Source organism: Pyrgilauda ruficollis, unplaced genomic scaffold (genome assembly GCF_017590135.1).
Source record: "Pyrgilauda ruficollis isolate IOZ18807 unplaced genomic scaffold, ASM1759013v1 scaffold183, whole genome shotgun sequence".
Taxonomy (NCBI): domain Eukaryota; kingdom Metazoa; phylum Chordata; class Aves; order Passeriformes; family Passeridae; genus Pyrgilauda; species Pyrgilauda ruficollis.
In genome coordinates, this window is record NW_024517318.1 from 193,516 (window position 1) to 207,681 (window position 14,166).

Below are 14,166 nucleotides of genomic sequence, written 5' to 3' on the forward strand. Positions count from 1 at the left end.
ACAATTCCAAATGTGATTTAATTATTTATGAGCTTCAAACTGAACACATGTTAAAGTGCTTTTTTAAACGAGTATTAACTTGTTTTACAGCAACTGAGTTGTATTTCAAAAATAGAGGAGGAAGTTTTATTGATAAGTATTTTACACCTGACCTCTCCAGCATATGTTGAAACTCTTCTTTGCTAAGGACAAAGCTTGTAAAATGCAATCACACAACCACAATACCATGCATTTGATAAAAGAAATGCAAACCACATGAGAAAAACTGACAGAAGTTTTGGGTTTTTTAAGCCTGAATTACAAATCTTCAAGTCATACAAAATCATTGATCCCTGAAAACATTCAGATTATGAAATAAAGAGGCATCAGGACAGGTGTGATTAAGAGCAGATTTACAGGGCACTCTCTTTTGTAGCATTCCTCCCATTGCACTTAAATGGCTTTTAAAATCATCATGGATATGATCATATTTTCAGCATATAATCATGAATGTGGGACCTGGAATTAGGGGGAGACACCCTTTTAACTCTACTGTGCTGTAAAATTTGAAAGGTAAGCATTCCTTTGGGATATGGATGTACTGAGGAAGAAAAGCAGGACTGACCAACAGTGTTACTCTTTTTCCATCAGTTCCTTATTTCCTTTCCTGCTGCTCTCATTTCTCCCCATTTCCTTCCCTGCTGAGCTGATTTCTTCCAGCTGCTTCCTTGCAGAGTTCACTTTCTCTAAGAGCAGGAATATGTGTTCTGCAAACTCCCGCACAGCTCCACAGCCACCTCTGCTCTTACAGATGTAACCAGCAGCCTTCTGAGCAGTGGCACAGGCATCAGCAGGCACACCACTCATGCCTGCCTGCTTCAGGCACTCCACGTCAGACTCCTCATTTCCTATGGAGGAAGATGACAGGCAAGGCCAAATATCACAGAAGGAAAATAATCAGTATTTTTCTCAGTTTTTCTGGGTATGCGTTGATCTGATTTTTGAAGTTTTTTTTTTTTTTGTCACAATATTCATCTCAGCAGCTCAACAGCACTTTGCACATGCAAGTCAGGTGTTGGAAAATCTTGGTGATCCATGTGTAAATGATGATCACACTTCACAATCTTCAGGCAAGAGAATGCTACTTTTAAGAGCAGTAAAATTATGTGAGCAGCTGAATAAGGATTGGCAGGACTCCTCACTTAGCCTGTCACTGAAATACAGTTTAGCACAGAAGCACATGGCTTTCAGTTCTAATTCTGTCCATTTCTGATTACCATTTCAGAACATAATCCATACAATATCCCTCTGAAATGAACTAGAATGAGTTCAAAATTGTCAGCTCTAAGTGTATGCTTATCAATATTTTGATATCAAAATGTTTCCTAAAATCAAAAGCTTTCCTATATCCCACAGGAAAAACAGTGAAGACTTCCCTTACCAAATTACACAGATTCATCAATGTCTGTAACATTTAGATTTTACTGTAACAGGCCATAAAATACCTGCTTTTGGTGATCGTGTGTTGCAATGTGCACAGTAATCTCATTAAATTCAGTGTATTTACAAAGAGAAAAGTGGTTTAAAGCTCAGCAGCAGTATAATGATTCTATTTGTCTATGCTATTTAAATTAAATAAACCAAAAGAAAAGGAACTGACCTAAGTAAGCCACCTCTTTCCAGCTCAAACCCATGTCCTCCTGCCAGTTCTTCAGAACCTGTAGTTTATTTGTTACGCTGACTTTTGCTGCACATCCCAGCTGCATGGCTGACAGTGTTTTTGAACAATCTCTGTCAGAGATGAGTCGAACCTATTGAAATAAAATTAGAGTAAGTTCTACACCAAAGAAATATGACATATAAGTTGATTTACGATTACAAAAAAAAAAAAAAGCAAATTTTGCTTGTAGAAGCTCTCTCTGGAAATGCACTGAATGACTGATTTTCAAAACTCAGAGCAGAAGGGATTAGCACCCAAAACCACAGAGTCTTGAGGTTCCTTTAGGAAGGTGAAATACATTTCTGCAGCCCTCCCTGATGTTCAAAAATTATTTACATTTGTCTTTTTAAATGCAACATGTACTAAATAAAATACTAAATATCACAGTATGGTGGCACGGTGACTATCTAGTGCAGTATGATCTAATTAAGTCACAATGTGGAATGAGAGAATGCCCAAGAAAGATTTCTGAAATATTTGCCAAAGTAGAACATGAAGTTTTTTCCTTGGCCCCTCTACTTAATAACGTAACTTTATTTATAGCACCATTTCAGAGTATCAAACCAACACTACACAGACCAAAGCAGCACAGCACATTTATCTCTGGAAGTTCATTCCAAATTTGAAATTTCAGGAATGGTGCACAAGGTCAGTTAAAACCAGAAGATAATTGCAGCAGGATTTTTAGAAATCTCAGATGGAAACCCTTCAGGTTTTCTGCCAAAGATGTAGACAAGCTTATCTTCCCTAATTGCTTTTAAATACAAACAAATGCTTGACACTGATGTTAAGTACAGAATGAAGAGAAGAGGGGCAAAAGGCAGGATTGTAACAGCAACATATACTAGAAATAAATAAAGTGCAGCACAAAGACCTACAGGTTTTCAATTAAACATTCCAAGTCAAAGAAGGTATGGAAATGGGCTCCCACAGGCAACAAAACAGTGATTACAAGCTTCCTACTCCTCTGGCTTCCTAGAAAATGAAGCTGACGGACTGCTGACAAAACATCTACTCCATTTCACAGGAATGGGCTCTGGGGTGACCTAACTGTGGCCTTCCAGTGCCTGAAGGGAGCCCACAGGAAAGATGGGGAAAGACTACTGACAAGAGCCTGGAGTGACAGGACAAGGGGGAATGGCTCCAAAGTGACAGAGGGGAGGTTTAGATTGGATATGAGTAAGACATTGTGCCCTGTGAGGGTGGTGAGGCCCGGGTACAGGTTGCAGCCAGCTGTGGCTGCCCCTGGAACCCTGGCAGTATCCAAGCCCAGGCTCAATGGGGCTCTGACCAACCTCGGATAGTAGAAGGTGTCCCTGCCCAGATGGTCCCACCCAGACCATTCTCTGATTCTGTGAAATGCAGAAAGATGCTGTAATTACTGTGATTGAGAACTTTCTCAAAACACTCATTTTTGTCTTAGGGTTCTGAGGATAACATTTGTCCCAACCAATATATTATGCTGCTTGACCACAAGTACTGTGAAAAAACTTCAACTTCTATGCTGCAAGAATGTATTTTTTTAGAATCTTTTAATGTGCAGATTACATGAGATATGACAGCTCACTCTTCAGAACAGTACTTACCTGGATTCCTCTTTTCTTTAACAGATCAATGCCAACAATATCTCTGTAATCATAGGAGACCATTTCCTTGTGATCTTCTGTCACATAAATGCGACCATTGGTCAGGCATCCATCAATACTGCAAACCAAGAGCTTCACCTCTTTTAGCGGCTCTTTGCCAAAATATCCAAAGCTAGACAAAGAAATTATCTTTTTAGGATGGAAGTTTTTGCACAGTTCAAAACCCCAAGTATTTCCCATACAACTGTAGTCTTCAGAAAGAAGAATCAGCTTTGAAATTCTTCTTTTCTAATGTTTTTTCTCATCATCATCACTCTCCAACTATATTGTCCCTCTTCAAAGAAATTAACAGAACCATCCAAAAGACAGCCCATTTATGTCATCCATTTAAAAATTAGGATGAAAAAGGCACAGAAAATATACTCCCTTCCCACCCATTATTTCCTTAGAGCAGCTGCAAAGGAAAGGTAGCTGGTGAGGCAGAATGAGCTCATGCCCTCTACACAAACATTCCCATTCCTGGGCATCAGTTATAGTGGTCTGGAGCATGGAAATCTGGGGCACCTCAGCTGGGAAAGCCAGAGATGATGCTAACACATTGCTGAGGTATAGTGGGGCTTACATTCTTCACCAAGCTGAACTTTAAGGAAAAAATCAAACTACCAAAACCCCACCATGTAACAAAGGTAATTCAGTTGATTTCAACAGAGATAGGAAAAAATCCTGGGCAGAAATAAAGCTGCCCAATTATCTTTGATCTCCATTGCTTACATTCTATGCATTATGAATTCACACTTTGAAAACAAGCAGCATCAAAGAAATAAGGGAATAAAAAGTGCTTTTACCTCAACACTCTCTGCTCTGCAATAGGCCAGTCAATGTCTATATCAATATCCACACTGTGCTCTGCACACATTTCATAGTAGGCCATTTTACCACCCTGAAGGAAATAAAATCCACTCAAATTTTATGCTTGGGTCAACAAAAATACAAAACTCTACAATTTAGCACCGTGCAATGAAAGCCAAGTGCCTGGTTACACAGTTGCCACCACGGCTTATATAAAAATGAACCATCAATTATGTTTTTGCCAGTGACACAGAACCATTTGAAGGAACAGTTATTAACTATTGAAGAAATAGTTAATAACTATTTCCATTTTACAACTAGAGAAAGTGTGCAAGATGTTATGCATTACAGCAATTACATCAAACTAATTTCACTAGCTCTTTTAATCAGCAAAATAGTAATACCTTCAGCATTTGCTTAGGAGACTATTTTATTATTTTCTTACTGTTACTTAATTTCCAAGGGAAATATATCCATCACACCCCAGTGCTGCTCTGCACCACTACATTGGGATGTAAACATCAAGAAAGGGAGAAAGACTGTTAAAGTTACAGTACAAAAATTGGCATAAGATGAAATTGGCTGAACATAGAAATTTACAGATTATGACAAGGCTCTGACACTGCATGAAGCTCAGTTTCACACCTTTAGTGGCACTAAAATGTATTCTAAGATACACTGATGAGCTCCTGCAAAACTCAACTCAGTATTGTATTGGTTTAGGGTTAAAGCTATATAAGACATTTATTTGCATAAATTTATTTGCTATGGAGGATGCTGTTACTGGAACTGCCCTAGCTATAACTAGCCCTGCTAAGTTACAAATAATTAGCAAACTGTTCTGAGGTCAGAGTGCTGTTATTTCACACTGACTGCATCAGAAATCAAAACAGAGTATTGAATTCAGAACCCTCTACAGCAAGAGTAGATGTATTATTCTGAAGAGCATAAAAAACCAGAAGCACTAACCTGCAAGTAGCCTTTCTCAATCAGATGCCTCTTGGCAAAATAAAACGAGCCATTTTCATAGAGCTCCCCAGGCCAGTCTTGCCTCCGGTACCGCTTTGCTGGATTCAGGTTTTGGGGTTCTGTCATCTTGTTTTCTGTTAACAGAGGAAAAATATTACAACAAAAGCTTTAAATAATTCCTGTTCAGAGTCACTTAACAACCTAAATAACCTTCTGTTGAAAAATTAAGGGTATAATTCAGTCACAAACTACTCTCATTATTGTCTCTTTCTGCTTAACTTTATAAAGAATCACAGACTGGTTTGGGTTGGAAGGGGCGTTAAAGATGATCCAGTTCCTACCCCTTGCCATGGGCAGGGACACCTTTCACTATCCCAGGTTGCTCAGAGCCCCATTCAACTTGGTCTGGAACACATTGAGGGATGCAGAATCCACAACTTCTCTGGGGAATCACTGAATTGCTTTTCTTTCTTGGAACTGTGGATAAAGTGGAGGACTACTCTGTATGCCTAGCAGTGAAAAAGGAAACTTTTCATTACCACTTTAGGAAAAAAAACCAAACCAACCAAACAGAAACAACAACAAAAACACAAGAGGTTATTTGCTTCAAAACTCATTTCCAGAAGGAGTAGGAGGCGCATTCTACCAGACTGTCCTTGCCAATGTGAAAGAAATACTATTCCTATACTCCGAAATATTATTCCTATACTCCAACTCCTAGTGCACATGGGAATGCCTGAATGCACTCTGATACCTGAAAGGACCAGCCTGAAATCTAGAACGCAAAATAAGAGCATATGTGAAAAATTTTTGCTTGTGAAAACATCTTGGGACTTCCCCAAAATACATCTTATTTAAGGATATGCATTAACTCTTCGTAAGTGGTTTAATCAGTGTCCACAAATAAACAAACAGCTGTCTGCACAAACACCATCCCAAAAGATCCCATATTATTACCAATGACAATTGTACATGCAGCAGAAACCAAATCAAGGACCAAAGACTTTTGCCCTTAAGCCCCTTCAATCCAGATGTACAAAGCAGCTAAAAATTCACCAGGTCTCACAATCCGGTAACCATGAGGAAGTTAGAGGGCATTCTCAAACACCCAAAACATCTTGAGGCTTTAGTAGATATACACACACCTTGTGTTTCATAACCAGTTAAAGCTTTGTGCTCACTGAAGTAAATATTTCCAGTCAGAGAGAGACACCTTTCTCTTTCAGGGTCTATCAATATTAAGCCTTAATGCAGAAGGAGCAACAGAGCTACACCAAAAAAAACCAAAAAAAACCCCATGAAATTCTTTTAGCATAATCAGTACTCTAAAGCTGTATGGAAAATAAAAAGAAGAAGAAAAACCATTGTATAATGCTGCTGTGAATCACTGTCACCTGAAATACCACACACCTGAAAGGCAATTTGCATTTAGCCTTAAGCTGCTCATGTCGGCACAATGTGTTTCCAGCTCTCCTCAGTCTTTGCAGCTGAATACTTCCTTATCTCTCACCCCATTAAAAAGTTTGGATGTCATTTTGTGGAGAAGAATTACTTCTTTTTTTAGGTAGGCCTCGAGGCTTTCTTATTTAACAATCTGCCTATGGGACACAACCACTTCAGGAAGCCATATGGCAGATCCACGAGATTCATTCTTTCACATTTGTCCCTTCCAGCATCTCAAGATGTGTATGTGGCTTGCTAAACTGGAATCCACAGAATCCTGAAATTGCCCCCCATGCTTTTGATACTCCTCTTATACTGCACAAACAAAAAGTGTCACTTATTTCTCCTCTTATGGGGAACAATGACAATATTCAAATGTTTATTCTAAACAAAGGCTTAACTTTTATTTCAACTTATCTCTCAGATCAAGCCTCATTTATTACACATGCTCTTTTACAGCATGATGCTTTCTAAACTCACAAAAAAAATTTAATCTGAAGCAATTTATATCTCAACAAAATAACTGTAATGCTTGAGTAATTTTAATTTTTAAAAAACCTAGAAAAAACCACCAAAACTCTAGTGTGAGAGTACCTGAAATAACCATTTTTAAAAAATGAAGAAAAAATTTCTGCTTTAACCACAGAAACAAAGCCAACACACAAAATGTGTGGAATAGCTCTTTGTACCAGGACAAAAGAAACTTTATAGCTAAACCAAGGTGCAATCTTTATTTGTAAAATTTCAGTCTTTGATCATCTTGGCCACTGTAGCTAAGAGGCATACTTTCTCTGGGAAAAACCAGTCACATTTTTCTGGATGAGCTAACCAACATGAGTTTAGCCCTCATGACTCAAAGGCATTTTGCAACGTGACATAAGTCAGCAGCCAAATTACCAGCATGAAACAAAACCTAAGTCTCCAGGCCAAGAGATTGTCATCCCATCCTCACCAAGATTTTATCTCACATTACTGGTCATTTGTCAGCTACTGCATAGCAAGAACAGTTTTCTAGTTAGGACCTTAGTGTCATGTCTGAATACACATGAATACCCACCAGGAAAAAGTTAACATGTAAAGGTTTTTTTGGAACTGTATCTTCAGCCTAGACAAGCTAATATAATTTTAATTTCTACAAAACAGTTACCAAAAGGCTGCACAATGCTAAGTAACATCAAGACACCAGTGCTTGGAAGGAATTTCTCTCAGACATCACTTCCTAAAATAGCACAGATATGAAAAGCAAGAATTTGAAGAAAAAAAAAAAAAAGAAAAAAAAAAAAGTTAAGTATAACTGTAACCAGAAACATCTAAATATTACCTCCTTTCTTTACCTCACTCCATCTGAATTGATGCCTCCTCACAACAGAGAAGACAGAATCAAAGCCCTCCTTCTGGATCAGATCTGCCACTTTTATAAGGTCACTGGGATGTAAACAGGGAGATGTTGCTTGAATATTTCCTACAATATCAACCTCTAAAGAAAAACAAAGAGACATTTATGAAACAATTCACGTCTTTAGCAACACAACTGCAAAGTGTGGTATAAGTACCACACACAAAAAAAAAAAAAAAAAAAAAAAAAAAGGAGAATCTGAATCTTTCTGGGTTTTATTTAGTCAATGCTTTACTAATTTTTCTAAATAATAAGTGCATTATCCCTCTGGGGCTATGATATAAAAGCTCAGCATATTTCATCCCTGATTTACCATGATGATGATTGAGAAACTCTGTGATGGCTTCTAGGGAAGTTGAGGAGTCTTGAGAGACTTCAGGGCTTCTGCGATGGACCTGAGCACCAAACTGCTTCGCAACCTTCTCGATCTCATCGTGGTCTGTGGAAACCCATATGCTGTTGGCAGACAGTGACAGAAATCAATATAAAGAATAAATCCCACCATTATTGACTTGCCTGTTGTAATTTAACCTGAAAAAAAAACTCAGCTTGTTTATGTCTGTACTACACCTTGCAATAAAAGGAACTAGTTCTTGTATTTGTATTAATAAAACTATCTCAGTTAGTCCAACAACCAGCTTTTAACAATGGGAATAAAAAACACCAGAGTGAAAAATCTGAATCTTGAGTTGCATTCCATGCAGGAAACTTAAGCAACATAAAACTTAGAAGTGTTACCAGAAAAATCCAGTGTCAGCACAAAGAATTTTTTAGGCATGTTAACAAATCAATGAATTGTGAATGCGTTGGATGTGGCATTCACAATCATGTAAAAGTTTAGTTTACAACAAGTAAAACTGCCACAAAGTTAAAAGATTAGCTTATGCTGCAAGTGTGTTAAAATGTGTTAATTGGGCTCCATACACTCCCAGAGAAGGAGCTGTTCAAGTTCCATGTGTTTTGGCACAGAAAACTTCCAGTACTGGTAAAGCAAGTTTGCAATCGTTCAGGGAAAATAAATATTTACAAAAGGAAGGGCTAATTCTGAGTATCATGTGATGACAAACACTGAACAAGTGTGAAGCCACTGCTGTCATCATGGTGACAAAAAAGCATGAGAGGTGTAAAAACAAAAGCTATGAGAAGTCACCCTTCCTCTCACAGCAATGCTGGCATTTTCAATGCACTGTCCACACCAAATGGTGCTGCAGTTACTTTTCTTCCCCCAAAGACATTGTGGGATCATCAGAAGAAAAATAGGTGTGACACCGACCGCAATGTCAAGTCACACCCATGAGAACAAACACACAAGAGGTGTTTTCCAGAAACTGCTTTGGGATGGTGAACTTAAATACACATTCGCTATTCAACCACAAGAGTTTTGCTGTGTAACAGGTACTGTGCACAGCTGTTCTAAAGGTGACAAGGCAAACCTGGTGCATGTCCACCTACTGCACCTGCCATGTCTCAAAGTCAGGCTGCACAACTCTGACTGGCTTCCTGTTGGGAAAATTCAGATGCCAAACAGAAGCCACAGCAGGTCATTCAGCAATACAGATTCACAATCATTAAGAAATTATCAGTAACCTCAGTAACCAGAAGTGTTCTTGTCTGTTTCTTTATTAAAAATAAAGTAGAGTGCTGCATCCTCTACTTTTCAGATACAGCAAGAAAGGTTCTCCAGGCCAGATAATGACAGAGCAGCTTCGAGATACAGAGTGCTCTGGATCTAGCTGGAATACATTTCTCCTTGACTTGCTCTGAGCATTATGCAGCAGGTTCGCACAGGGTGTGCTACACACTGAGCACATCCTAACCATGGCTTTAATTATCAGCAAATGTGTAGAATATCCTCAGTCTCGCTCCTGCAGAAAAATCTGTAATGCTCTATTCTCAACACCAACAACACACGTGTTTCTATCTAGCTCTAATTATTGCTTCCAAAGTTTCAGGCACTTGGCCACAAACTGAGCTTCTTTTCTGTGTCACATGGGCACAAAAGACTATCTCCTGCAACTTGACATTTGAGTGAGACTGTTTCTGATGCGCTGGGTCCAGCTGTGGGCTCTGATACCAAAAAGGAAAATGGGAGCAAGCTCAGCAGGAGCCAGCATGATGACTGGGCCTGGGAGCACACATATGCCAGGAGATGCTGAAAGAGACATCTCAGCAAGGAGGTGATTTCATTGCTGGGCAGGAAGAGAGAAAATAAGATTTTTCTGGGTAAGCTCAGTGAAAGGAACAGAAAGGCTGTGGGGTCTCCATCCTTGGAGATGCCAAGCTCAGTGCACACTGTCCTGAGTACCTAGATGACCACGAACCAAAGTCATCCTGTGCTTCAGCAGTTCACAGGAGATCACCTCCAGCCTGGCAGTCCCATCTAATAAAGATGTTATTATTAAAAATAATAAAGATGTCTTAATGAAGTAAACCCATCAATATTTACAACATCACCAGCTAGTGGCCACCCAACCACGCATCAGAAAAAAATTTAATTTCAATTTACTGTGTAAGACTTCAATTTCTTCTTTCTTCTGCTCACCCTCAGCAGGAAGGGACAGCTGAGTTCTTGAGAGGGTGCTTGCCCTGCCTGACCCTTAACCTAGTGCCACAGTAACTGCACCCCCTTGTCTTAAGTAATCCTGCCTCACTGGCAGAGTCACAGCATGGCTCAGGCTGGAAGGGACCACAGCGGGTCAGCTGGTCCCACCTCCCTGCTCCAGCAGGGTCACCTGGAACAGGATGCACAGGATTCCATCCAGGCAGCTTTTGAGTATCTCCACCGAGGGAGACTACACACCCTCCCACGGCAGCCTGTTCCAGTAAAGAAGCTCCTCCTCCTGTCCAGGTGGAACTTCCTGGGCATTAGTTCCTGACGCTTCTCCTGTCCCATTGCTGGGCCCCACGGAGCAGAGCCTGGTCCGTGCTCTGAGCCCTGCCTGCAGACACTGACAGTCATCCCTAAGACCCTCCTGACGAAGCGGCAGCTTCCCTCAACCCTTCCCTGGGCCAGGGTCCCTCAGCCCGTCCATCCCGCATCAGAACCCTCCAGGGGAAAGGGAGACGCAGAGGGGGGCGGCGCATGCGCACCTGTGGAAGACGCCGGCATCCAGCCTTTAGGGAGGGGAGGGTGGTCTTTTGGCACAAGGTGCCCCGCAAAGCCCGGTCTTCGTGCCTGCTTTCACGGCAGGATGGATGGATGGGGGGAAGACGCCGGCATCGATGGCGGCGCGCAGCACCCAGCCGATGAGTGGCACTCCCGCCAGCGGCTTGATGTTCTTCAGCGGGATCCCTTTGCTACCGCCCCGCGCCAGCACCAGCGCGGCCAGGTGGGGCTGCGACCGCCCCTCGCCCGCATACATGGTCGTGTCCCTGTCCCGCTCCGCTCCTCTCCCGCCGCGCCCTGCCACGCGCGCAGACCGTCCCCTGGGGCATGCCGGGAAATGTAGTCCTGCGCTACAGTGCATGCGTGTTGGGAGAGCGGCGGGGCGACGCCAGGAGGCAGCGAGGGACGCGCCGTGGGTGGACCGACCGACCGACCGACCTCTGCGGTGTGTATCTCTTTAGAGAAGATTGCGAGGGATCTTATTAATGCATGTAAATATCTCAAAGGATGCCAAGAGGATGGTGCCAGACTCTTTCCAGTTACAGGACGAGGAGCACCGGCCATAAACTAAACACAAGCAGCTCAGCAGGAGGAAGAATTTCTGCACACCGAGAGTGGCAGAGCCCTGGAACAGCTGCCCAGGGAGGGCCTGGAGCCTCCCTCTCCGGGGACGTTCCGACCTCCGGGACACGCTCCTGTGTCACCTGCTCCCGGCGGCCGTGCCTGGGCAGGGGGTTGGACAGGGTGATCTCTAGAGGTCACTATAACAATAATAATTATATGGTAATCCTGTGGTTCTGCAGCTCTTTGCGGACGTTCGCACGACGTAGCTGCCATCCTGCGGGCACACAGGACACGTCTGTAAGGGAGCTCGGTGGAGCCCCAGCCGCCGGGAGCTGAGCCCTGGCACCGCGGCAGTTCCGGGCTTTTTTTCCGTCCCCAAATTCTAAGGGTTTCTCCAGCCTCATTTCCTTCCCTGCTGAGCAGCCCTGGCAGAGGGCAGAGCAGCCACACGGAGCCTCGTGGTGGGAAGGGGAGCTGGAAAGCGCTCCTTGCTCTTCTTTTCCACTTCCTAAAAATGGATTAAAGCATGATAACACACGGAATTGCTATTCCAACTGTCTTATAGAAACCGAATGGCCAAAATAAGGTAATCCACTGCTGACATAAGGCTTCAGGGGAATTTGGGGTTTAATATAGTTTAGAAAGTGGTAAGTGGAGGCTGTTGAAGAAGTCACAAAGTCACTCCTGCAGACTCATGATCTCAGTCCTGTGTCGGTCCGTGGCGAAAACATAACACAAGTGGGTGACTGATGTCCTCTGGTTATTCAAGATGTGTTGTGGAGCAGAAGGACCTTATCTATCACTGCCAAACTAAACATTCCCATTACATTTATCAGTAGGCAGGCATTTATAAGAATACTGGGGGCTTGTTTGTTCTTTCTGAAGTGTTCCAAGAGGCCCAGCAGAGTGCCTTCTCAAGTGCCAGCAGCTTGCTCTTCTACTTTGCAGATCAAGGCAGCACCTTGCAGGGCTCATTATTTTTTAATAAAATGAGATTTGTAGCTGTAAGGTTCTGAGGAGTGTGATTCCTGCAGGTCACTTTCCATGTACTTATTTTTAATTAATTTTTTTTAACATTAGGATTTTAAACCTTTGCCACATTCAAACTCCCACACATTTAGCTCTACGCTTCTGTTAGGGTTTTCTGTGCCCACAACAGACCAAGCTGGAAAAAACCTCCAGGATTATTGAGTCCAAATTTGACTGAACACCACCACATCAACGAGACCATGACACTAAGCACCATATCCAGTGGTTTCTTGGCCCCACCACCTGGCTGGACAGCCCATTCTTGACCACAATGAGGAAATTAAAACCACCTGTAATTTGGTTCACTACATTGTGAAAATGTTATGATTTATCAATAATAATACTTCAGCTGCATAATACAGTTCAGTTCTCTTCCCACAGACTAGCAATATCCTAAGCAGGGTGTGAGTCTGGGTTCAACTTTTCATTTACAGAGAAAATAAATTGCATTAGGGCATCTGGCACATATCTTAGATGCCATACTAGATGGAGTTCAGCTAGTAGGAATAGTTTTGCAGGTCTGTGAATAATTAAAACTGATGAATTTTTTTTGCTCTTCATATAAAAAACAAATCTTTCACTCACAGGGCTGAAACAGTCTTCAAACAAGCTTCTTAAATACTTCTGTCCTTTTTCACAGACATGTATGTAACCCAGTCCTAAAGACTATCAGTGATGTTAACTGGATAAACTGTCCAGGCAATAGAGAGATTTGTATGATAGCAAAGATTTTCCTAATCTTTACTAAATATTTTTTCTGTAATATGAGTCCATTCATTCCTGTCTTTTCCAAAACACATCTGGAGATTAGATTCAGCAGGCATGTGCCTATTTGAAAACACGCCCTGTCTCAGCTTGGACTTTTCAGGATCAGACCCGTGGGTTCACTCTTCTGGTTAAGATCTTCCAGACTTCCCATCATCACTGTTGTTCTCTGGGCTGCTTATAATGTAGTGCTCAGAATTAAACAGAATGTTGCAAGGGAGTGAAGCAGAAGGATTACTGATTCACATTCCTCATTTGTACACCTCAATCATTTACCTTTCCTTGCGCAACATTGATTCATCCACTGTCTTGCTTTGACCTATGGTTTGTTTCTGTAAAAGCTGGGGCACAGCCAGAGACTTCCAACCCTCTGCCTTTGCCTCTGGCTGTGTGTGCCCCAAGGAAGTTTCCTGCAGTCATTCCTACAGCAACCAGCCTGTCCCCACATTTAAATCATTTTGTGAAAACCACAGTCCTGTAGTTTATTTATGTGAAAGCTATTGTGGGTTTCACTGAGCTTATGATAGAGGGCATCTACTCCATCTCCTTGTAGCCACAGGTCTGGGTTTGTAGATTGAAGTGATACTGATTTGACTCATTCTCTGTAAATTTTTATTGACTATTAATTTATTTTATGTGCTCACCAAAATGTCTTGATTATTTATTCCAGCTTTTTTTTTTTTTTCCCAGGATCAAGTGTTTGACTAATGGTTCAAATGCATCTATATGAGTATTTTAGATCAAGATCAAGAGTGCATTT

At 41.6% G+C, this 14,166-nt stretch overlaps 1 protein-coding gene across 1 annotated transcript; it reads right to left on the reverse strand.

Moving 5' to 3' along the window:
• On the reverse strand, positions 1-11,362 carry CMAS (cytidine monophosphate N-acetylneuraminic acid synthetase). Its single transcript, XM_041464785.1, has 8 exons — positions 11,148-11,362; positions 8,256-8,402; positions 7,868-8,023; positions 5,104-5,237; positions 4,131-4,225; positions 3,286-3,457; positions 1,640-1,790; positions 1-887 (listed from the first exon to the last, which is right to left on the reverse strand). Exons 1-8 carry the CDS (start codon positions 11,302-11,304, stop codon positions 613-615), a joined length of 1,287 nt encoding a protein of 428 aa, XP_041320719.1. The 5' UTR covers positions 11,305-11,362; the 3' UTR covers positions 1-612.
• Between the last annotated feature and the right edge of the window lie 2,804 nt (positions 11,363-14,166).

Bases quoted from the DNA above. Each gene is read 5' to 3' on its own strand.
- CMAS (XM_041464785.1), bottom strand. From the start codon at position 11,304: ATGTATGCGGGCGAGGGGCGGTCGCAGCCCCACCTGGCCGCGCTGGTG. The intron at 5,238-7,867 runs GTAATATTTAGA...CTCTGTTAACAG, and splicing joins GAGTGAGGTAAAGAAAGGAG to AAAACAAGATGACAGAACCC. The intron at 1,791-3,285 runs GTAAGTACTGTT...TTATTTCAATAG, and splicing joins TAAAGAAAAGAGGAATCCAG to GTTCGACTCATCTCTGACAG.